Here is a 23,479-nt window from a genome sequence, read left to right as displayed (position 1 = left end):
GGCCACATGTAGAGTCCTAGGGGATGGGTTACCTGGAGTGTGCAAATAAGTGGGAGGGGAGGAAACACATTAATTGGCCTGGCTTATGAAGGTGTGACAGGTTACAGGTGTGTTTACACGACTAGTGAAAAGTTTTTCTCTATGAGGCAATAAACAGAATGTTGGACTATTGCAGGTAAAAAAAAAAAGAAAAAAAAAACAACGAATTCTCAAGGTGCCTCTGCAAAACAAAATCTGCTGAATATAAAACTACAACAATTTGAAGTCCATCACTGTCTTACCAGAAGACAAACAAAACTGAGCACCTGGTTCTACAAGTCTATGGTAGGGCAATAGCTGGGGAGCTCCTCCTCTACTTCGCATTAGCAGGGGCACCCATTTGCTTAGAGAATAAAAAATGGGCAAATTTACTCAGTTCTCTAGTTTCCATGATTCTATGAAAATCACTTTAAAGCTGTTCTAAGTATTGGGTAAACTCTAAGTAGTGAGCAATTTACACTAGAGACTCAAGGTATAGAACCTCACGTGGCAATCAATAGCAAAGTAGACATACTGGAGGGTTATAAAACAGGGAGAACACACGGCCTTGGGGTCTTTAATGCAACATGCACAAATGAATCACAAGGAGAAGCAATTTACCAAAGGAGTATTTAATACCTGATATACTCTGACATAAAATGAATTCTTCATGCATTTCCAGTAGTTATCAAAACTTTACGTCAAATCGTCTCATAAGGATTGCCACCTGGAATGCAAGCTTCATAACAGAACCCTATCAAAATCCAAAAGCCCCTAAGACAGGGCTTTTGTTATATCACATGCTCCAGCTTCAGAGAGTTGTTGTGACTCACTCCTCCTTCTAGAAAATCACGACCAAAAACACAGTTCCCAAAGCAATCGCTGACATACCTCAGGTGTGCTAGTGAAAAAAGAGATTGAAAACCAGCAATAGCTACAGAATGTCTACACAGGGGCAGCAATCAGGTTACATTAGAATGCTAAAGGGATCCTTCTTGAAGCTGTGTTTGCATAGCAAAGCTACACATATATAAAAATGCCAGTTTCCTAACTAGGTGTTTTCACATTTATATAGGACTAAGAGACTATCCATTGTCACCAAGAGTGAATACCATTGTTCTTATTGTTGTTGGAGTTCCTTGAGAGTCATGCTGGAGATGTTGAGGGGCACCAAAGCCACCTTTGAGAACCAGGGGCTCTGCTCTCCAATCTTGTGGTTGGCTGTAATGACGAGTGCAATTTACAACCTTGGATGAAGTTTCTTTCTGTGAAGAACTAATCTGTCTTCCTCATCATCAAATAAACAACTCTAACATCACCAATACTACATCTCAGTTACCCCAGATGGTAGCTTAATAGCCTGAAAGAATTAATAGTGCACCTCTAAGCACATTATTCACCCAGAGAATAGCTGAAGCAATGGAAGGAATCTGGCCCATTATATCCCACACAATTGCTAAACAATAAGCAATCACAGAAATGAAGCATGCCATATGGTCATCTCTCCACTATATTATGATTCATTGGAATAAAAGTACTGTTCAAAACCCTTGTAGAAATTTGAAAGGCATACCTTTCTTTTCTGGAAGAAACATTACAATAAGACAAGCCAGTCCTCCTAGGCACAGAAATGCTGATAATGTTCGCTTCCGACCAAACCTAAACAATAGAAAGAAATTACACAGTTCTCTTAAGAACCTTATAAATTCATCTGTTTCTTCCCAACCTTCTTATTTAAAAATCTTCAGTTTCATTATATATGTTCATCTCCTTTTAAGGCATAAGTGGCAAATGTGACTGATAGGAAACTGACCAGGACTCAAAATAAATAACCACTACAAAACAAAGGGAAAGTTGCCGGATGGCAGGATTAAGTGATTTGTGTGGGAAAAGAGCATACATAGTATCATTCTATCTATTTCCATGAGTGCTAAGTTTCAGACACTGTTTTAAATGTTTACCATCTATTACCTTATTTAATGCTAATAAAAATCCTGTAGGCATGTACTATTATATTCTCCATCTTTTAGAGAATGAAACTGAAACACGGAGAATAGTCTTACAACTTCCTTTATTTTCTGGTTACCTTTTCTGGTTTTATGCAGTTTAAAGTTTTGGCATTTTTTTAAAGTCAATCTCTCTTAAAAATACACACAGAAAAAAAAAATTTGTTGGTGGGTTACAAATAAGTGAAATGTTATTTCATACTTATTGAGAGAAGCGATTTTGAAATAAAAGCCCTAGTCTTGGAAGAAATATATTAACATTAATAAGTCTCCCTTTTCTAGGGGCTTACAACATGCCAGGCACTTTTACTAGGAACCTCAATAATTTTGATAATTTTGCCAGTGAATTTTACAATCCCTGGTTTGAGAATAAGTACGAAGGGAGGCTTAGTGAAGAAACTTGTCAAAGTCATACAACGAACACATGGCAAAGACTAGATCTGAATTCAGGTCTGCCAGATCACAAAGGTAGCCTTCCTTCCCTCTGCTTCAGATTTCAATCCTAACTCTGGGTGGTGCTAAGAAGGTCTTAAGTCTTCTTTTCCAGGTCATTTTGCTTAATTTAACAGTCAATATGGAAGGCCTTTCAAGTAACACACACCATGCTAGGCAAGTACCAGGGATGCAAAGACACATAAAATACCCCATGGACGGCTTCCTTGTAACACTTTTAAATGGCCCCAGAGGTATGCACAGGGTGCTAGAGCAGCACAAAGGAGAGGCATCTGGCACAACTGGGGGTACTGGGAAAGACTTCTGAATAATACATGATCCAGCTCTTGTATCATGATGAGAGGAAGCTGTAGCCTCTACCATAGGGATCAGCAGAGGCAACTGGGAACACTGCCTGGGAGACAAGCCTTCAATTTAACAGAATCCAAACCTGCCCTTCAAAACACTCTCGGCTAAAACATCATGACAATAGCATTAAGCACAATGCCAAAGGAATTCTGAGTTTGGTTGGAATGATTATTTCTGGAGAAAAAGAAATGGCATAATTCAACTGATTCCCAGCTCATGCAGAATGGGATTTTTAGGTGGCCTGGTCAGGGGCTAAGTAACAGAAGCAATCTCAAAAATTGAGGAAAGGGGGCTCTATAAAATAATGTTTAAAATCTATCTCAAAACTGTGCCCACTGACAATGAGTAAAACAGTATATCTTCTGCCTCCTCAACAAAGTAAGGTGGGCCATAGAAGATAAGAAAAGTCTTTCTAGTTCCTTCAATTATTTGTCTTCTTGTAAGAACTTCTAAATATTTATTGTTAATTGGGTTTATAGAGTTTCATCTACATAGAGCTAATAATCTCATCTCTGGCGACTAACAAATTACATACAGACTACTCACAAACCCTCTGATGGTAATATTCAATACTATCTTGGATTTTGATATTCAATATTGAATTGAAACCTATATAAAAACTCGTAAACATGAAACTCAAGAAATCCTGCACTAAGAAATGAATTCTAACTGTTTTTAGATGGAAAGAAACTAATCACCACAGAGCAATCAGCTGATACTGCATACAAAGACAACACCATGTAGATATGCATGTGTATCAGAGGGCATATGTGTGTGTGTGTGTTCTCTGTGGTGCACTTCATATTCATCCACACTTACTCACCATTTTTGGTTAATCAAGTAGATACAGAGAGGGTAAGATGGAATTTCTATGAGGCCAGACAGGGCCAGGTTGGCATAAATACTTCCACCTAGATCACCCGCACTCAGAGTTAGGCCATAATACACCAAGCTGCACACAAACCTGCAATTGGGAGTCAAAGGACCAGGAGGTAAAAGACAAGAAGGACAATAGAAAACTACATAAGAATTTGCCAGAGAAGATTCAAATAGTGGTTCAATATGGTGGCTTGATCTGCTGCAAGCAATAAGCTTGTCTCTCCTACTAATTTTTCTATTATAATCTAAATTTCAACACTAGTTAAAAACAAAAAATTATGGGGGCTTGGAAATAATTCGAGCTATGTCTACATGTTATATAAATCAAATGGATGGCCAGCCCCTTAAAGAGGAAAGACATTGCATGTGCTTTCAGCAAGCATTTTTGCAATTAATAGAACACAATGACCCTATTCTTTATTTAAGGCAACAATTTATGGAACACTTGTTATAGACTGTTGTAATATTATTGAAATGATTCCAGAAAAGAACTCCCATTGAGAAAGCCAACAGAAGATGGTCTTAAGAACACGAGCTGAGAAGTGACTGGATCTTCAGTGGGTCACCTGAAGGCCCGAAATGACTAGCACTCCAATCCCCAATGATCCAGACACTTCCCATTGCAGGTTTTAACCCCATCATGCACTCAGTAGGTGCATATGACACAGACTCCCAGAACAGGAAAGAAAAATTAAAGGTCACAGCAAAAGTAGGATCTTCTAGGAGGAACAACTGAGGAAGGGTCACTTAAAAAGCCATTAATTTATTTATGTACACCATTCCTGAAACAAACAGGGAGCTCCTCTTGGGTGGCAGGCATTGTGCAGGGCACCAAGCCTCTCTCCTACAATCCAGGAACTAAAGAGCTGAGGAAGCCAAGTGCCAACCTAAAGATCCAAATCAGGGCTTCCTCAAATACAGTAATGGTGGTAGTAGGAACTTCTATGCCTAGGAAACTGCATTATTAAAATAAAACAAAACAAAATAGAATAGAATGAACAAAAACAAAACCCTGAAACTGGGCTTTACAAGAATATGAATATGTTTGGTAAACCACAAATTTCTATACAAGCAGTAAAATACCGAAGCTTTGTTAAGTTCATCAGTTTTTATGCTTTTGCAATGCAGTTTGATCAGTGTTTATTAAGGGGACGTTCTCATTTGCTTCCCTTTAGCTTTCCTTAGAGAGAGTCTAATGAGCTGTGGCTATAATGAGATCAATCAGGAAAGTGAGTTTTATCTCCATCTCTGCTTAATCTCAGAAGTGGGCCAAGTACTCCAGACTGTGGTAATGTAAGGAGAGAGATGTAAGGAAGTGAGACCCTCAAGCTGGAGTGGTTAGTAGTCCAGCCCTCCCTAGCAAATGAGCCGGAAGTATTATGCATGACTTCTTGCTGAGATGAAGTGTTATTCATATACCAAGGGCAACAGGCAGGATCGTAGCCAGGACATCACATGTAAGGATGCAAGGTGACACTGCATTGTCTATTCTCACTGTCTTCCAGGTATCTTGCATGAAAGCAGAGGGCAAAATAAATTTAAATCCATGTAGTTTTCTAAAATGTTTTTAAAATCCTTGACTTTCCTCTTACATAATGCTGTTTCCCAGTTAGTTTGCTGTGTGTCTGTTCTGCATTTACAATAGAGATTCCAGACACACACACACACACACACACACACACACACCCCTATTTAAATCAAGCTGTGACAGTATCAAGTCAAGGCAAGAATAGACAAGCCAGTTCAGGACAATAGTGGAATTTAGTTCCCAGCTGGTGATGAGAGAGAATGGGGAGAGCATGAAGCATGGAAGGCCCATTGTCCCCAGGGCTGGGCCTCTGCTCTGCAAGTTGCCTTCATCACAGAGTTGGTCATTGGGATCCATAACTACAACTATTAAAATCATTTCAATCCTCTTTATGTCCCCCAAACAAAATTTAAAATGCTTGTGTAATATTTAACAGTATATTTAGAGCATCAAAGAACTACTTAAAAAGGCACTATTGTGGAAAATAACCAAAGAAACAGATGTTTAACACAGAGGTATAATTTGAATCCCCAGTTAAGGCTTTCTTGAATGACAGATCCACAGAGAAGATTTTAGAATTTTATAGTATCTTCAAAAAGAACGGCAATATGTGGAGTGACTGTCTCTATTATCACGTTTTAACATTCTCAGCCTCAGGGAAGAAGTTTATTTGGCTGTGTAAGAAATAAAATGAACAGGGACAGTCTGCCCAGCCCTAAGTCTAGGGTTTGTTTGTTTATCCATTGAAGGCCAGAACCCAGAAGTTAATATACATGGGGAAAAAGATAAAAATAGTGAATAATCTGCAACAAGTAAGTGGTTCCTCCAAGGCAGAGATTGACTAACTGTCTATGTGATACGCAAACGTAAAGTTTTATGGAGCCCTAAGTACCTGAACATACTTTGTATTTGTTTTTGAATAGTAGAACCTCAAATCAGCAGCTCCTATGCTGTGTTCTCAGGTTTGGCTTTCAGCGGTTTTCTTAATCTCCATGCCTCCAAGCCTCAACATTTATTATGCATCTGTGATATTCCTAGCACTGTGATGGTTTTGTGGAGGAAAGTAGCAGCTGGTTAACATGGCCCCCAACCATACAGGTGGCAGCCACTGCTTGGGTAGAAAAAGAGAATATGATATAGAAAAACATCTTTGCACCTTCTTATTCTAAAGCTACTATTCTTTGTAGCTTTATACATAAGATCACTTTCATATAAAATCACTTTCCTTTATCCCTGCATGAAATGTAGGGTTCCATGCAGGCTTCGTGGCAAATACATATAAGCCACAGCACAACTGTCCTTTAGGCTAGTAGGTATGATTTTGCCCAGATAACACTTATGGCACGTTAGCAGTATGTACAATATCAAAACACATGTGCAATCCACAAATTGTATGCACCCATCCATTTCTCCTCTTTCTACAACTTCATTCTTTAAATGAAACCATCTTGAACCACTGAATGCAACTTACACTCATGCTGCGAGCATTTTGAGAGGCAGGTGGGAATAAGCTAAACAACCAGAAAAATCAGGTTCAGAAAGTGCTCATCAGTTCAATCACTGATTTACATATGTGGCTTAGGGTTCCTCACTTCAAACTCCTGGGGTCCCATCTGTACAAGGGATCATATTTAGCCCATCTCAGTGAGTTAGTGAGTGGGAGTGCCACAGAACATGCAGCATGAAGCACCACAATCAGAATGTGCTAGCAAACTGCGTGATGCCAACGCCAAAGGTAAGTATTTTTAAAGTCCTATTTAAAAACTCTTCTATTTCTAGCATGCTTATTTGCCTTCTTTCCTTTTTTGCAGCAGAAGGGGCAGGAAGGCTTAAATATTTATGATAAATACCTCAACAGCAAAGACATGCTTCTGATGTCTACTTACTTAAGCTCAGTGGACCTGCCCATCAAGCACCATCATCTGCTGCTTGAGAAAGACAGGGCTGCGCAAGAAGAAAACCAGGCACTAAGAATCAGGGGCCTTGCTTTTAAGAAACAACCTCAAGCTAAGAAAAGAGGTAAAATTCTCTGTACCCTGAAGAAGGAGCAGGATATCAAGAGAACCTTGAGCAACCTTAGTTAAAGAGCAACAGGATACGCCTTAGTATAATTACCAGATGAACATCAGGATCAAAGTGTGTCCTAAGAGGACCCGGTAACGAAACAGATCCAGGAAACTTCCAGTCTCCCTGCAGCTCCTGTTGGCGGGGTGTGTTAGTGAGAATGTGCACTTGAGCTTGCGGTTCCTCTTGGCAATGAGGTACAGAGCCTCTTCAGCCTCACTCAGTCGACCCTGGGAGTATAACCAACGAGGTGATTCAGGAATGAATCTGAAAGAGATGTCATTAAAGGCTGTATATTCATATAGGCACACGTGCACAGGAAGGAGACAAATCACCTACTCAGTACGTGGATTCCTGCACCACAAATGGATTCCGTGTTAGACTTAAAGTTTGACTCTCCCAATGACATATGAAAGGGCTACTTTCAACAGCATGGTAATGTTAAATGGTAGTCTGCCGCTGAAAACCAAGAACACGCTTTTACAATTGCAGTTTAAAAAGCAAACGGTATGTATTTATTTTTAAATAAATTTTAATATGTGAATTTTAACATGTTAAATATTAACATTATTCAGTCTATAGGACTGAATAATGAAAATTCTTCATAAAGCACAGGTCAAAGATACGGCTCTAAATCCTAGCCAAGTGTTGTTTGAATAATGCTGTAGAGACAAAGGGTTTTTTTAAGTTCTAAAAAAGCCTCACAAAGAAGATGGAAATCTTTATTATCTCATCAGAAAAAAAAATTTAAACGAAAATGTTTTTAACATAGTGACACGTAGGAGGTAGAGATTATCTTAAGACTACACATAAAGATGAAACCAAGTTTAGCAAAGCTACTTTTGAGTGTTTACTGCTTCAAAATACTCAAATCACCTGACACACTGGCTTTAAAACGTCCTGAGGATATTTCCTGATCCCCCAAGACCTTAAAGAATAAAAGTTATTTCCTGATCAACTTCTAGTTACAACACAACAGTTATTTTCTAATATAACTACAAAGTGTTGGACAATTATATTGCCATTGATATATTCGAAGAGTTTCAAAACTTAAATATTATGTATATTTTTCCTCTTCCCCATTTTGCCTACACTTTTAGAGGTCTTTCCAAAGACAAAACTAAGGCAGGAATATGGAAGCCTTGTTTACAAGACACAAATCAAGGTTTTTTTTTAAAATCTAATTTGACATTATCTGCCTAAAATGAAACTTCGATGAATAAAACTGGCTATTTAAGGTGCTTTATAGAATTCACTGTGCCTTCTAATAAAGATAGTGAATTAGCAACAAACTCTACAGGATTTGGAAACTTAATGGACAGCCAGTCTGTCAACAACCATTTATTGAGCATTTCAATTTTGTACAGAGCAATGTAATGGTGCTGAAAGGAAAGACACTGGAAACCAAAAGGCAGGAGTTTTACCAGGAGCTTTGCTACTGGGGAAAAGAATATTCATGCACGATAAAAAAGCAGGAAAAAAGGCCATCTACAACATCCTGAAAAATCCTTCCATTTACTTCTTCATTGTCATTTGATTGTTATTACTGACAAACAAATAAATAATCAAGTAACATTGTTCTGTTGAAGTTAGGTGTGCAGGTTATGAGTGAGATTTATTGGCCCTATCTATAGGGCCATATAGGAGCTATTATGTAAAACCACTTGATTATGCCTAAATGAAAGAGGACTACTATGATAAATATTAAGAGAAAATATACGACAATAAAAGTTAATTATTTTGGGGAGGATTGTGAGGAATAAAAAAGAACAGAAAATATGTCAAAATATTCACAGTCATTATCTTTGGGTTATATAAGTCATTTTCCCCTACCCTTAGCCTCTCTGTGTTTTCAAAATTGTTTATGAGCAATAAAAATTACTTTTAAAACTTTATAAATCATTTTAAAGATGGTATTTGAGAGACACGAAGGCTTTAGAAATTTGGCTCTGAGTTAATAAAACTATTTCTACCTGGCAAAGCGTTTATCTTGATCATGAAAATCTTAGGACCTTATATTTCTCTGCATTTTGCGAGGCCAATAAGCTTGCTTATAAAGAGGGTCACCTAGTTGCCAGTGGACAGATTTGGAAACAGAGTTCCAACACATAGAGACTATACATGCAGAACAGTAAAACACGTTTTTAAAAGAGCGAGCAGGCCTTTGAACATGCCGTCCTCTACAGAGCAGCAGGGTCATCTGTGCCGTGGGCTCCTCTGAAAGCTAAAATGCTAATTTAACGATGTTGCCCCACTCAAAAATGCTCTTTGAATATTAAAGGTGGCAAACCTTTGTAAATTAAGGGGATCCTGGTTTTCAGGAAAAAAAAGTAAATCTACTGAAATTGAAGTATTGTGAAAATAAGGAATTTTTCAGCTAGGTAAAAATGTTTCTGATAAACAAATAAGGTATATAAAGTGGCTTCTTATGTTGCTGATGAAAAATTCTGAAGGTGATTCCAGATGTTTTTGTACCAACATTTGAGCAATGTCCAAGGATCTACTGTGTGGAAACCCCTGGCTTTGGTACTGGGGAAAACGTAATCATGGAGTAAAGAGCCTGCTACTGTTGGAGAGCTCTCAGTTTAGAGAGAATGTCGCTCCAGTATGAGGCAGAAACACAAGGACCACTCAGAGGGTATGAGTAAATGCCGTGGAATTCAGAAAAGAAAGAGAATGACTTGTAGCTGAGGCTATGATCAGGAAAAGATGGGGTGGACAGCATTTGAGCAAATCAGGACAGTGGCGTACTTATCAAATAAGAGGATCTGGGCAGATTGTTGAAAAAGCAGGCACAGCACTGAGTAGCAGCATGGAGCAGAAAAGCATCAGGAACAAGTAGTGCAGTGTGCCTGAACATGGGATGGGAATAAATTAGGAAAGATAAATTGGAGGTTGGCTGTGGGAAGCCTTACGTTCCAGGCTCAGTGGAGTAAGTAAATATTTTAGTCTCACGAGTTCTTTTCTCTCTGCTTTCTATTTTTCATGACCAGAACTCACTTCCCAGTGAGGCGATGTCTCCACCTAGCACTAAGCAGTAACTAATTCAGACTATATATTCAAAAAAAGAACAGCTCAGATCATCTAGTGAAGTGGTGCTACTATTAAAGGGGAGATGAGAGCCCGACAAGATGGAAAAGTAGGAAAATTCATCAATATTTACATAAATGTTTATTAATTCAAAGTACTAGAGTAGGCATCCATTTATTACTTTCAAAAATTGACAATATACAAGTTAATAAAATCATATTAGTTTCTTCTAACAAAATTATCTCACTCAAATTCATGTAACTAAAATACATTTAATAAATTTTATTTTTAAAATACAGGGGACTTCTACTCTACTCATTTTTGCACTTAACATTCTCTTGCTTTCAAAAATGTATGAAAAATTTCAATTTAGTCCCCACCAAATCTCAATTTAGAACCCAGATAAAGAGTAAATAAATTAAAGAGCTGTCTGAATTAAAACACTACTACAGGTCTCCTTCACTTTATGAAATAGATGAAGGAAGGAAATACTGGCTGAAAATTTTGTTTATGTTAAAGATTTTGATGATCACCATCAGAGATCTGATATCTCAGGGAAGAAAAGCCTTTCATATACCACATAAAAACTTCTGCCGGGCGCAGTGGCTCATGCCTGTAATCCCAGAACTTTGGGAAGCTGAGGCAGGCAGATCACCTGAGGTCAGGAGTTCAAGACCAGTCTGCTGACCAACATGGAGAAACCCCGTCTCTACTAAAAATACAAAATCAGCCGGGTATGGTGGCGCATGCCTGTAATCCCAGCTACTTGGGAGGCAGGAGATTCGCTTGAACCCAGGAGGCGGAGGTTGCGGTGAGCCGAGATTGCGCCATCGCACTCCAGCCTGGGCAACAAGGGTGAAACTCCAGCTCAAAAAAAAAAAAACAACAAAAAAAAATTCTGGTGAAATGGGCTTACTAAGTTGGTGGCTTGCCTGTAACATCTGGGTGTTTTAGAGGACCATGGTATGACACCTTGGGCAGTCATTTACAGAGTCCTTCCCTGACCAGGGAATCATCTTGCCACTGCTATGAGGCCCTGCACTCTAAGGATTTCTTCTGTATTTAAGACTCTTCCAGAGTCAAAATTTAGAGCCCCTGAAATGACACTAATCTGTAAGATGAACAGTTGTCACTACATATCCAATATGAGTACACTGTTCTACAAAATCATACCTCAGTCACACACCTAGTACATAATGTGATCCAGCCTGAAGACCTTTAAGGTTGAGGTGTTAGGTTAAAAAAGCAATTGGTTGCCTATGCCAACAAGGTGAAGGTTACAATGCAGTCTATTGAGAGGTTATTTTAAACAAGGGATACCTGCATTCTGAATTAATTAAGCATCTCTCTTCCCAGGAGCTGCCAAGAATTGGAGCACTTGCAGAATTTAGTTCTTCACCAAAGTCAGTGCAGGCAAGCTCCTGAAAGGGAATAATGCTGCTCACTGACCCACATCTTCTTAAGACATTGCTTTGGCTTTTTCAATTAAAACGCCAAGAGGAAAAACTACTTACAAAGATAAGAGAAAGACCACTGTTCCCTGCAGGTTAACCAGAACGGCTAGCGTCCTCCAGGAGCGGATGAAGTATCCTAACAGGGCATATTGGGCAATGCCAACTGCAAAGAAGAGGCCGCCAATCGATCCTAATTCAGGGAAAAGAGAACTGTCACTGGAGAAAGCACCATCTGCGGCACCATTTCCAACCCCAAGTCACAGAGCTAATTTCTTCCTGGTGAGATGTCAGCCCTATGCTGGCAAGTGTAAGAGGCACACCAGAAAAGAAGAAAAGTCTACACTAAGTTGAACATCAGTGAATGAAAGTATTATAGTTGAACATCAGTGAATGAAAGTATTATAGAGGTCAGAAAATTAGTGGAAATAAAGGGAGGACAGACGAAAAATACAAACTATATGGGGACATACACATTTTAAGAATTTGTCCAAAATGCTTTCTGCATTGCCTGTTGTACTGACATTTGCCTGAACCTGTGGGTAAGGCTTGGAAATACTTTTGCCATAGGGGTAATACAGTTTTTAGGTCATGAGGTTATTGCAATACCAAAACTTCATCTTTATCACACAGGCTGTCCTTTAACTTTCTTTCTTCTTCTTTTTTTTTTTTTTTTTTTGTTTTTTTGAGACAGAATCTCGCTCTATCACCCAGGCTGGAGTGCAGTGGTGAGATCTCTGCTCACTGCCACCTCCATCTCCCGGGCTCCCGGGTTCAAGCAATTCTCTGCCTCAACCTCCCGAGTAGCTGGGTTTATAGGCAGCCACCACCACACCTGTTGTTGTATTTTTATTAGAGACGGGCTTTCACCATCTTGGCCAAGCTAGCCTTTAACTCTTGACCTTGTGATCTACCCGCCTCAGCCTCCCAAAGTGCTGGGATTACAGGCGTGAGACACCTTGCCCAGCCGAAGTTTCTTAAATCACAACTCACTCTCCCAATTCTCCCTACTGCCTTCTCTACTTAATGTATTACTATAGGATACATGACATTTTGTATTTATCTGTTTCCTGTCTGTCTTTCCCAAGTAGAAAATAAGCTCCCTTAAGCATGGATTTTTGTCAGCGTGATGATGGAAAAATATCAACCATGGAATTGTAAAGAACCTTACACGTTTTGAAACAAATATTGAGATGGGTATTAAACCCACAGGCGTGACCAATATTCTTGCAAATTCTGTACCTCTAACCCACTTTCTATAACTGCCACTATTGCTATTAGTGGTAGTAATAGCTATTATTTATTAAGCATAATGGTTTCGCATACATTGTCCTATGAAGTAGGTACCATTATCAACCATATACTAAAGTGAAAAATAGCTCAGAGTGCTTAAGTGAAGCTGCTTAAGGACACAGAGCTGTAAGCAGCAGGGCCAGGATTTGTGCCCAGGCCTGTCTGAGGGGGAGGCCTGTATTCTATACCATTCCTCTCTTCTATCTCCCCTCTATGGGAAGGCAATTTCTGTGGGCATTCTGCAGTGACAAAACTTTGTTGATCTTGTTACAAAAATAACAATCTTGTAATACATGTGTTTCCTTTGATTCCTATCCATAGCTTATTACTTTATAACAATAAGTAATGGCTTGTATACTGTTTGACCTAGTGAGGAAAAGGAGAGCTAGAAAGGAAAGCTGATGTGACAGCATATTCAGAATATGTGGTCCAATGAGTCGTGGGATGAGGACAGTGCGAGTTTCCTGGAAATTTAAGACAGTCAATAGCTACTACATGTTCACTGCTGTAGATCAAACAGCACTTGGCTTCCAAGAATAAGACTTCTTGTCTGTCGTTGCTCAGAATAGTCCTGAGCACTCAGTATCCCTTGACAACAATGTAGGCAAAAACAAGAAAGCCCAGAGGATGGGATGGTTTCAGAGGGACCAAGTTCAGATGCCAGTTCTGCTACATACTACTCTGACCTTGGGCAAATCACTAAATGTCCTTGAGCCTCAGTTTTCTTATTGGTGAAATAGAAATAATAGTGCCTACCTCAAAGGGTAGTTTTTATTAGTTTCAGATGAAATAATACATGTTATACAAATGTTGGTTATATTGTCCTAATGTAATCTGGATTTAGCCCTTCTATTTATTAACCTCAAAAAAAAAAAAAGGCCATCTAAAAGCCCCCTGTTGAATCTATCACAGAATATTTTCTACCTGGTTCTCCTTCCTAATTCCAAGAATGCCCCACCCGCTCTTCAAGAACTGACTTCATCTCTGTGGTTCAAATGGGGCCTGCCAATTATAGTTCCTTTAACTGCAGGGTGACTTCAATCAGCTGAGCTGATCAGAGGCCTTATCCAAGATTTTAAATACTAGACTTGGAGCTGCTGGGCCCTGCCTCTGACTATGCAGAGGAAGCCTCTCAGAGAGGATAGGGAGCTGAAATGAGAAGCATCTGACTTCTGGTTCTGGGCATCTTCAATGCCTGGCTCTTCTTGGTCTAGTTATCCTAACCAAATGATTTCCCCTTATATATGAGCTCATTAGAGTTGAGTCTCTCTCACAATCAGTAAGATCTGGCATCAACTGGACATGATGGACAAGAAGAAATGATTCAAAGTTATCTAGTTTGGTGACCTTAAATTCTGTGATGACATAGGCAGAGGTCTCAGAAAATAATGTAGCTTTTAGGTGGAAAGAAAGTAATAATTTTTTATTTAAGGAGTCAATAATATTCACATCTAATGTCTAGCAAGAAGCTGCACATATATGCCTGTAAATGACAACAGGGAGAAGGCGTAGAGATGAATATAATAAGGCTCTATGCTATTTGGTTTAAAAAAATTAATAAAAAATAAACATTTCAAGTCATCTCTTCTGGAGTATCATAGGTGGCTTTATAACCATGTACATGCCTTTACGTACTAGGCCTATTTTAAAATTTATTCCCTGCTTATTTTTAATTAATTTCAATTCTGCTATTCCTGCTCAGTTTGCACTAGTAAAAGCTAAATTTCAGCAGGCTAGAAAAGAGTATATAGTTATGACTTCATTTTTGTAAATGGTACCAGTAATCCATCTGGTTTTCAAATAAAGACCATAAAGTCTCCTTGAGTTCTTTTGCTCTCCCCATCGCTGCTTGTCCTTTAGCAAGTCACTTTCCCACCAAAATCCAGCTCAAACACATCCTCTTTCTTCTCCACTGCTTCCATCTTGTCTAAGTCACCACTGGTTTCATGTGGCCAACTATAGCAGCCTACTAAATGATCCCTCAATTTCTGTACCTACCAGAGTAATCTTTCTGTATATGAGACCCTATCACTCCTGTATTTAATATGCCCCACTGGCTTCCCACTGTACTTCAAGTAAAAAACCAAATTCCTCATTTGGCCCATCACAGGCCCTGCATCATCTGGTCCCTCCCAACCTCTTACTTCACTCTTTCCCTAACTCTCTACCCTGTAGTCATGAGAACCTTTTCAAAGAAGTTCCTTCCTGCTTCAAGTCCTGGGTCTTTGCCATTCCATCTAGCTAGAATATTCTTCTCCCAGAATTTCACAGGTGTTCCTAATCATTCATATCTTAGATCAAATGCCCACACTGAGGTTTTCTCTAACTATCCTATTTAATGTAGCTACTCCCTATAATTACTATCTAGCCCATTACCCTCCTTCATTTTCTTCATTGTACTTCTAACTTCCAGAAATTATCAATTTGTTCCACCTTTCCTAAGTACAGCATAAGCTCCATGAGAGCAAGAACCTCCCTCAAACCATCCTTATCTTTTCCACCTTTTTATCTAAAAAAGGCAGTGTTTGGCACATGGCAGAATCCATTTAATAAATGAATGCTGTGGAACAGACATGCAAAGGAAAAGCTCTGGAAGCATACACAGCAATATGTTAACCACGGTTGTCTCTAGGGGAATAGGACTATATGTATTCTTTAGTTTGATGAAGTGTGCATATATTTCTTATTTTTTACAATGAGCATTGTTATAGGAAGACATTAATATAAGAAAACAAATAATAAATATATTAATACGGAATTTTTCACAGCTTCAGTATTTTTTTTCACTTCTTAATCATTTTTAGTCAATTAGCTGAAAATCCTTTTTGTTAAGTACTACACTGCAAACAGGTCAAAAATGGATGCTTGCAGTTTGTACTTGTGCTTTTTTGTATATGTTTACATATTGTTTTTTACACATTGCAAATATTATTTTGTAATAAGCATAATTTTTCAAACTAATTTTCATTGCCAAATAATCAGGCTATTTCCAGCAAATCCCCTATTGCGGAACATTTATGCTTTTCTCTGACTTCTTGCAATTCATAAGCATATTTGAAGCCACAGGTGTAGATAAAATCATTCTGGAAAGAAACCAGCTTGCAAAGAAAGACCAAGGACAAAACCCTGGGGAAGACCTCGGGTTCATGAGAGAGGGAAGGAAGCTACTCAAAAAGAGTTCCAGGAGCTATCAGAGCCTTACTTTTGCCCTGGGTGCAGGGCTGTGTACTGGTCTTCAGGGAACTCTCACACTTGCTCTGAATTTCACATTGAATTTGGCAACCATCTGGTTTCACTGTTACAGTTTTTCTTCCTCTCTCCCTTTTCACTTTGCTACAGAAATTTTGATAGTCTCATCTTAACCCAGCATCAAGGATAAGAATGAGAGGTCAAAACACTTCAAGGGGACTCTTTTCAGTGGCTTTAGGCAACTAGCAAAAGAGCAGGAGACCAGGGTTGGTCCTTTCGCCTAACACATGCAACAGGACAGGAAAAATACTTAGATAATCTGGCAGGATGGGAGTGTATACATCTTTTATAAAACAGCATCTTCATGAACAACTAAAATCAAATATAAATACTTTAATAGAGAAATGTAAGAGGTACAAGAAAAATATGTATTCATGGTGCTCTACATGAGCACAACTTTGGACCTCAGAAAAACTGAAATCAAAGGAGAGAGTGCCTTTATCCCTTCCCCGGATACAGGGAGCAGGCATGATCACCATCATTACCAACTTTTTAGAAAGTCCCAGGAAATTGGCCATACTATTTAGAAAAATGACCCTAAAGTCTCAATGCAAATTGAAGACTCAGAGGAAGCTCTTTCACTCATCCTAGGTTACAACCAGTTCCAAAAAGGCTTTAGAAGTTGCTACAGACAAGGTGAATCCTAAGGCAACACTGTAAGACCAGAAGGAAGCCTGTCTGGAGAGGCGTGTGAAGGAAGCTTGTGTCTCTTCCTCCCCAGCCTAGTTCTAACTGGTCCTACCCTATGGATCCTTCCACTCGACAGCAGTTTAGTGGAGATGCAAACAGAGCACAAGTCTACTTTATTTAGCCTGTGTCTTCCAGTTCGATAAAATAGCCCATACAACTTCAAAAACAATACCAATTAGAAATAACAGGTTGACCAGGCCAGCACTCACATGAGGTGACATGCTGAAGTTCCAAGAGGAGAGTCTTTGGGAAACAGCAGAAGATGACCTGGGTGTCATCAAGACCCAGGATGTGGTTCTGGCCCTGTCAGTTATCAGCTGCTGAAAACGGGCATGTCACCTCACCTCTCAAAGGCTCAATTTCCTCATCCATAAAATGAAGGTAGGATGTAAACTCTGGGAATATTACAGATAGATGTCAAATGCCTAGCATGGTAGCTGGTACATAAGAGATGGCTGGCACTGTGCATCAGGTTCTAAGGAATGGCATTCTCATATAGATCCTCCTGCAGACACATTTCTATCAGTCACACAGTCAACCTGTTTCCCATATCCATATAAGAACATCCATGGGAAACATTCAATCATTGTCAAGTGAATGAAAGTAAAAGAAACAAAAAGTTATCATTGCAAACCTAAGTCTATAAAGTCTTACACACAATATTTGAAGTCAAACAACCTTTTAATTAAAATCATTTATTTTATTATCTATGTAGTTCTTGAGAAAATAATGGGATGGTCAAAAATAATTCAGAATACAGTCTCAATTTTGGAAATTAAGTATCAATAAAGAAATGCTACAACAGTACTATGTTGACTTGAGAGCAGTAAAAACAAAAAAGGGTGGTGAAACAAAGATTTAATAAACTAGAATAAGAAGGCTGTAAGAAAGGAGTTTCTAGTATTTCCTATGTCTGAACTATTTTTCAGTTTAAGTTGTAAAAAGCTGCTAGTGTCCTTCTGAGGAAATCAATACTCTCCACAGTAATCTGTATGCAGTCCATGAGGCGGGTGGCAAGCTCACATGTGAAGCAGGCCCCCAGGCAGAGTGTCTGCAGAGGAATATTAATAAAGTGACTTGTTCAGGGTCATACAGAACAAACTCTGAAAAGCAAATCTAATAGTTGGACAAAGTACCTGAAGTCCAAATGCATTTCCAGACTCTAGGATTAAACTGGGTCCCTATAAGATTTTCTGGAGCTGCTCACCCAGTCCAGAGCTGCATGATTTAAGCAGTACCTGCAAGTGCCCAGTAGGCGGTGCCCACACATTCATTAAGCAAGACAAAGGCCACCAGCGACATCCCTCCATTCATCATGCCCACCAGGAAGCGAGTTATTGCAAAGAACTCATATGAGGGGGAAAATCCATTTGCAATTGCAAATAAGATGTCAAGAGCAAAACCTAGAAAGAGAGAACAATATTCAATAATCCAGAGGCAAAATAGCATTTGATCAAAGTAATAAATTATATTCATTAGCTTATAAAATAAACGTTTGTAAACTTAAATTTTCTGAGCTGGTTTTTGTTTTGTTTTGTTTTGTTTGAGATGGAGACTCGCTCTGTCGCCCAGGCTGGCGTGCAGTGGTGCGATCTTGGCTCACTGCAAGGTCCGCCTCATGGATTCACACCATTCTCCTGCCTCAGCCTCCCGAGTAGCTGGGACTACAGGCATCCGCCACCATGCCTGGTTAATTTTTTTTTTTTTGTATTTTTTAGTAGAGATGGGGTTTCACCGTGTTAGCCAGGATGGTCTCGATCTCCTGACCTCGTGATCTAACCACCTCGGTCTCCCAAAGTACTGGGATTACAGGCATGAGCCACCATGCCTGGCCAGCTGGTTTTTTTTTGTTTGTTTGTTTTGTTTTTTTTTAATAGCTTCTCTTGGAAACTATTTTTTTAAAAAAACATAAGGTTTACCTTATTACATGATTTCTGTCAATCACAGACAGTTTTCAATTATTCACAATAATGCTGGAAAATGAAAAATCCTTGCTCATACTCAGCTTGTCAAGAGCACTAGGCCAAGTTCTGTAGGGCTCATTTGAAATGAATCAACACAGAGAGATATAAGGAAATGGGCCTAGTACACTGTCACAGTCTCTTACTTCTCTCCTTAGCAACATGGCATAAACTAAAATTGGGGGTTTGCAGAAAGCACCATCACCTATGAAAGATTTATAACACAAATATCTGACTTTAACTAGGTGGGCTAGTAACTTAAAAGTGCCTGGCCAGAAGCAACTCGAGCTGCAGTTTGGCCTCTTGCCAGGGAAATAAAGATCAGTTCTGTGTCCATATCCCAATTCCTGGAGAACCTTAAGGAAATAGTCCCCTTATTATTTCCCTAAGAATCTTAGAGAAATAAACTCTCTCATCCAGTTTACGAATACTCTAATAAATTACCTGTGAGATAGACTTTTTTCCTTCCGAAGCGATCTGAAAGCTGACCAAAAGAGATAACTCCAACAAATACACCACTGAAGAAAAAAGAGCTTGCTGCACTGACTTTGTAGGATCTGTTGGCAATTAAAAACCACTAGAGGAAGATAAAACAAAAGAGAGACATGTAGGATTGAGTTAGCTATTAAAAAACCAAATGTGCAACAAAAACTTGTGCACCAGAATTTCTATACTGCATGATCCACTATTAACCAGAATCCGGCAGAATTTGTCTATCTCAGATAACATCCAATGAGATTTTATCTTCAGAAACACTAGAAATCACTATTATTATGATGCACTCCCATAGTACTCTATACATACCTTATTACAGAATTGAACACAGTGTATAATAGCTAATTACTTATGCATCTATTGACTATGTCCCTCATCCCAAGGCTCTGTGTTTCTTGAGAGGAGCCTTGTCCCATTTATTTCCATTCTCTGATGCCTAATACACTATATGACATATATGAAGCAATAAATACATGAACTTTTTGTCCAATAGGCTTGTGAGTTTAAAATCCCTTGAGTATTTTTCCTCAAAAAGATTAAACACAGAATTACCATATGATCTGGCATTTCCATTTCCAGGCATATTCCCACAAGAACTAAAAGCAGGGACATGAAGAGATATTTGTACACCCATGTTCATAGCAGCTGTATTTGCAATAGCTAAAGGTGGAAATAACCTGTGTCTATTGACGGATGAATGAATAAACAAAATGTGGTATACACGTACAGTGGAATATTCCTCAGCTTTAAGAAGGAATGAGAGAACAGGCAGAGATTTGTTAAAGGATACAAAATTACAGCTAGATAGAAGGAATAGGTTCTAGTGTCCATATCACTGTAGGATGACTATAGCTAACAACAATATATAGCTTCAAATAGCTAGAAGGAGGATATCAAATGTTCCCAATACAAACAAATGATAAATATTTGAGATGATAGAAATGCTAATTACCCTGATTTGATCACTATACATTGTATGTATTAAAACATCACCATGTAGCTCATAAATATAATTATTATGTCAATAAAATTTAAAAAATAAAAAGGAACAAAATTCTGATTCATGCTACAACCTAAACTCTGAAGACATTATGCTGTATGAAATAAGGCAGACACAGAAACACAAATATAGTATGATTCTATTTACATGAGGTACCTGGAATAGTCAACTTCATACAGACAGAAAACAGAATGGTGGTTACCAGGGGCCAGAAGGAGCGAGGAACAGGGAATTATTGTGTAATGGAACAGAGTTTCAGTTTGGAATGTTGAAAACATCCTGCAGATGAATAGTGGTAATGGTTACACAACTATGTGAATGTATGTAAGGCATCTGAAACTATACACTTAAATGTGATTAAAATGGTAAATTTTATATCACGTATATTTATGACAAAAGAAACTCCTTTAGTGTCTTCTACTTTAGGGAAACCTAGGAACTTAAAGAGAAAGTGACCATTCTCTGCTTAAAACACCACTATCTCAAGTCTTGTCTAGTGATGTGTTAAAGATGATATTTGGTTATAAGAATAAAAGTGAACCCATGTCACAGAATAACCTCAGAGAACCGAGACCACTCATCCTTCCTCTTCCCAGTCCCCTTCGCTACAGTGATGATAGGTGTGTGAAGGGTCCCTCCTCCTCAAGAACTTGCAAGAAAGAATCCTCAGTTGCTCTCTCCACTTTTCAGATCACTCCCTTCTGATGCTTCCACAACCAGTCCTCATGGCTCAAAGTACATCTAACTTCTCTCCTTCCTCCTAGTCTTGTAAGACTAGATTGATAAAGGTCTTGACAAGACAACTTCTGGACATCTCTATTCAAAACCACCCACCAAAAAGACTCAGGAATTGGGAAAAACCGATGAGAATAATGTCCCCTCACTAATGTGTGCTTTACTTCTGAATTCCATTCTTCACGTGCAATTCTTAACAAGGTAGATTAGCTAGCTTTCCTAGCCCTTCTTGGATTTACTTTTCTTTCTTTTTTTTCTTTTCTTTTCTTTTTTGGCAGGGTTTCACTCTGTTGCTCAGGCTGGAGTGCTGTGGTGCCATCACAGCTCATTGCAGCCTTGACCCCCCAGCCTCAAGCAATCTTCTTGCCTCAGCCTCCCAAGTAGCTGGGACTGGAGGGAGTCACTTTAAATAGGTGGTTCAGGGGAGGATTCTTGCGGGAGGTGACATTTGTGACCTGGATGATGACAAGTAACCAACTACAAAAAAACTCTTTGGGGAATATGATAATAATTGCAGTGGCCCCAGGTGAAAACACACCAGTGTATCTCTAGTAGAGGTGGCATGAAATTAGGCCAGCGAAGCAGGTGGGCATCAGGTCATGCAGGGTCAGGCCAAGGCAAGGAGCTGAGAGATTTTATTCTAGTGCAAAGAACGAATATTGAATTACCGGGTTTATGTTTCTAAAGATCACTCTGGCCACTTTATGAGAATGCAATATGATAGGAAAGAGTGGAAGCAGGGGAGTTACAGTAATCGTTTAGGAGATAATGATGGCTTGGATGAAGGTGGAAACTAGTGATGGAGAGAACTGAATGGACTTGGGATATATTTTGAAGGCAGGACTGTCAGATGTTGTGATGATGTGTTGTAGTAGGAGTAGAAAGGAAAGGAAGAGTCACCTAAGTTGTTCATTTTAGCCACTCTCTGGGTGGTTGTGACATTTATCGAGATAGAGAAGGGTGCAAGAGGTGTTAGGTACATGGTAGGAATTCAAGAGTTCTGTGTGAACAAGCTCAGACAGAACATGCCTATAAAACATCTAAGTAGAGATGTCAAGCAGGCATCTGGCTGGGAGTGGAGCTCATGGGAGAGGTTATGAAGGTTTATGAAATTACAGATACAGGCTGGGTGCAGAGGCTATGCCTGTATCCCAGCACTTTGGGAAGCTGAGGCCGGTGGATTGCTTGAGCCCAGGGGTTCAAGAGCAGCCCGGGCAACATGGTGAAACCAGGTCTATACAAAACACACAAAAATTAGCTGGGTGTGGTGGTGCACACCTGTAGTCCCAGCTACTCTGGAGGCTGAGGTGGGAGAACTGATTGAGCCTGGGAGGTTGAAGCTACAGTGAGCCATTATCGTGGCACTGCACTCCAGCCTGGACAACAGAGTGAGACCCTGTCAAAAGAGATGAGAGAAGAGGGGAGGGGGGAGGGGAGGGGAGGGGAGGGGAGGGGAGGGATGGAAGAGAAGAGGAGAGAAGAAAAGGAAAGAAGCAAAGAGAGAAGAAAAGAGAGAAAGAAGGAGAGAGAGAGAGAAAGAAAAGAAGAAAAAGAAAAGAGAAAGAAAGTTTCATATAAAAGACTACAAGAGCTGCAGTATTTGAAGAAAAAATTTTGTTTTGTAAAAAAAAAGAATTTATTTTGTAACATGGATAGTTCTGTGGTAGAATTTTCGACTCATGAGGAATGCCTACAGTAACATTTCACCAGGTCTAAAAACAGATCAGTATGAGATATCAGGTTGTCCTAGAAAAGACAGGACTGTATCTGTCACAGGGAGATTCCTTCTTTTACAATGGCCAATATACACAGCTTAATTGTACTTGTTCTTAATACTTTGAAATTCAAACACTAGCTTTTTTTTTTTTATGTTCTTAGTGTTTGTTTTGGTGTTTTCATGCTTTTAAAATCTGGCCTGCAACTTTAGTCTTCATTAACCTGCACCTCAAGTTTTGCTAGTCTGTTTACATGGCCAAGATATTGATCTTGGCCTATTTTATTGATTAAACACAAAACTGATCTGTTTTGTGTTTAATCACTAAAAAATGGCCAATTTGAAAACCCCATAATCAACTATTCTGTTGCCTCATTTGCTGAACTTCTCAAATCCATGGAAAAGGGTACAATACTATCCTTATAAGTGGATAGCTGTCAACTTTTGTGGAAGTTTAGGAGGAAGTAGCCCAAGGGATGTTTGAGCAGCAAATTCCAAATTCTGATTCTCAGGCTGCCATTTCCAAGTGTCAAAGTAACTGCTAGTAATTTTTCTTCATGTCAAT

The 23,479-nt window shown here is 39.1% G+C and overlaps 2 protein-coding genes across 6 annotated transcripts in view; one reads left to right on the top strand and one right to left on the bottom strand.

The window, feature by feature from the left end:
• The window catches only part of NGF (nerve growth factor), a 1,213,865-nt gene that overhangs the window by 472,749 nt on the left and 717,637 nt on the right, over positions 1-23,479 (top strand). The gene's annotated exons all lie outside the window — the stretch shown is intronic.
• SLC22A15 (solute carrier family 22 member 15) overlaps positions 1-23,479 on the bottom strand; it is a 95,059-nt gene that overhangs the window by 34,119 nt on the left and 37,461 nt on the right. For all 3 annotated transcript variants that reach the window (XM_050748178.1, XM_050748195.1, XM_050748187.1), the window contains 6 exons: positions 19,415-19,547; positions 18,248-18,412; positions 11,841-11,970; positions 7,348-7,563; positions 3,649-3,789; positions 1,592-1,677 (listed from right to left, as the gene is read on the bottom strand). In XM_050748178.1, coding sequence (XP_050604135.1) covers positions 1,592-1,677; positions 3,649-3,789; positions 7,348-7,563; positions 11,841-11,970; positions 18,248-18,412; positions 19,415-19,547 — 871 coding nt within the window. The remainder of the gene's footprint in view (positions 1-1,591; positions 1,678-3,648; positions 3,790-7,347; positions 7,564-11,840; positions 11,971-18,247; positions 18,413-19,414; positions 19,548-23,479) is intronic.

Source organism: Macaca thibetana, chromosome 1 (genome assembly GCF_024542745.1).
Source record: "Macaca thibetana thibetana isolate TM-01 chromosome 1, ASM2454274v1, whole genome shotgun sequence".
NCBI classification, from domain to species: domain Eukaryota; kingdom Metazoa; phylum Chordata; class Mammalia; order Primates; family Cercopithecidae; genus Macaca; species Macaca thibetana.
Note: the sequence above shows the minus strand (reverse complement) of the source record. Positions and strands in the feature narration are given on the sequence as shown.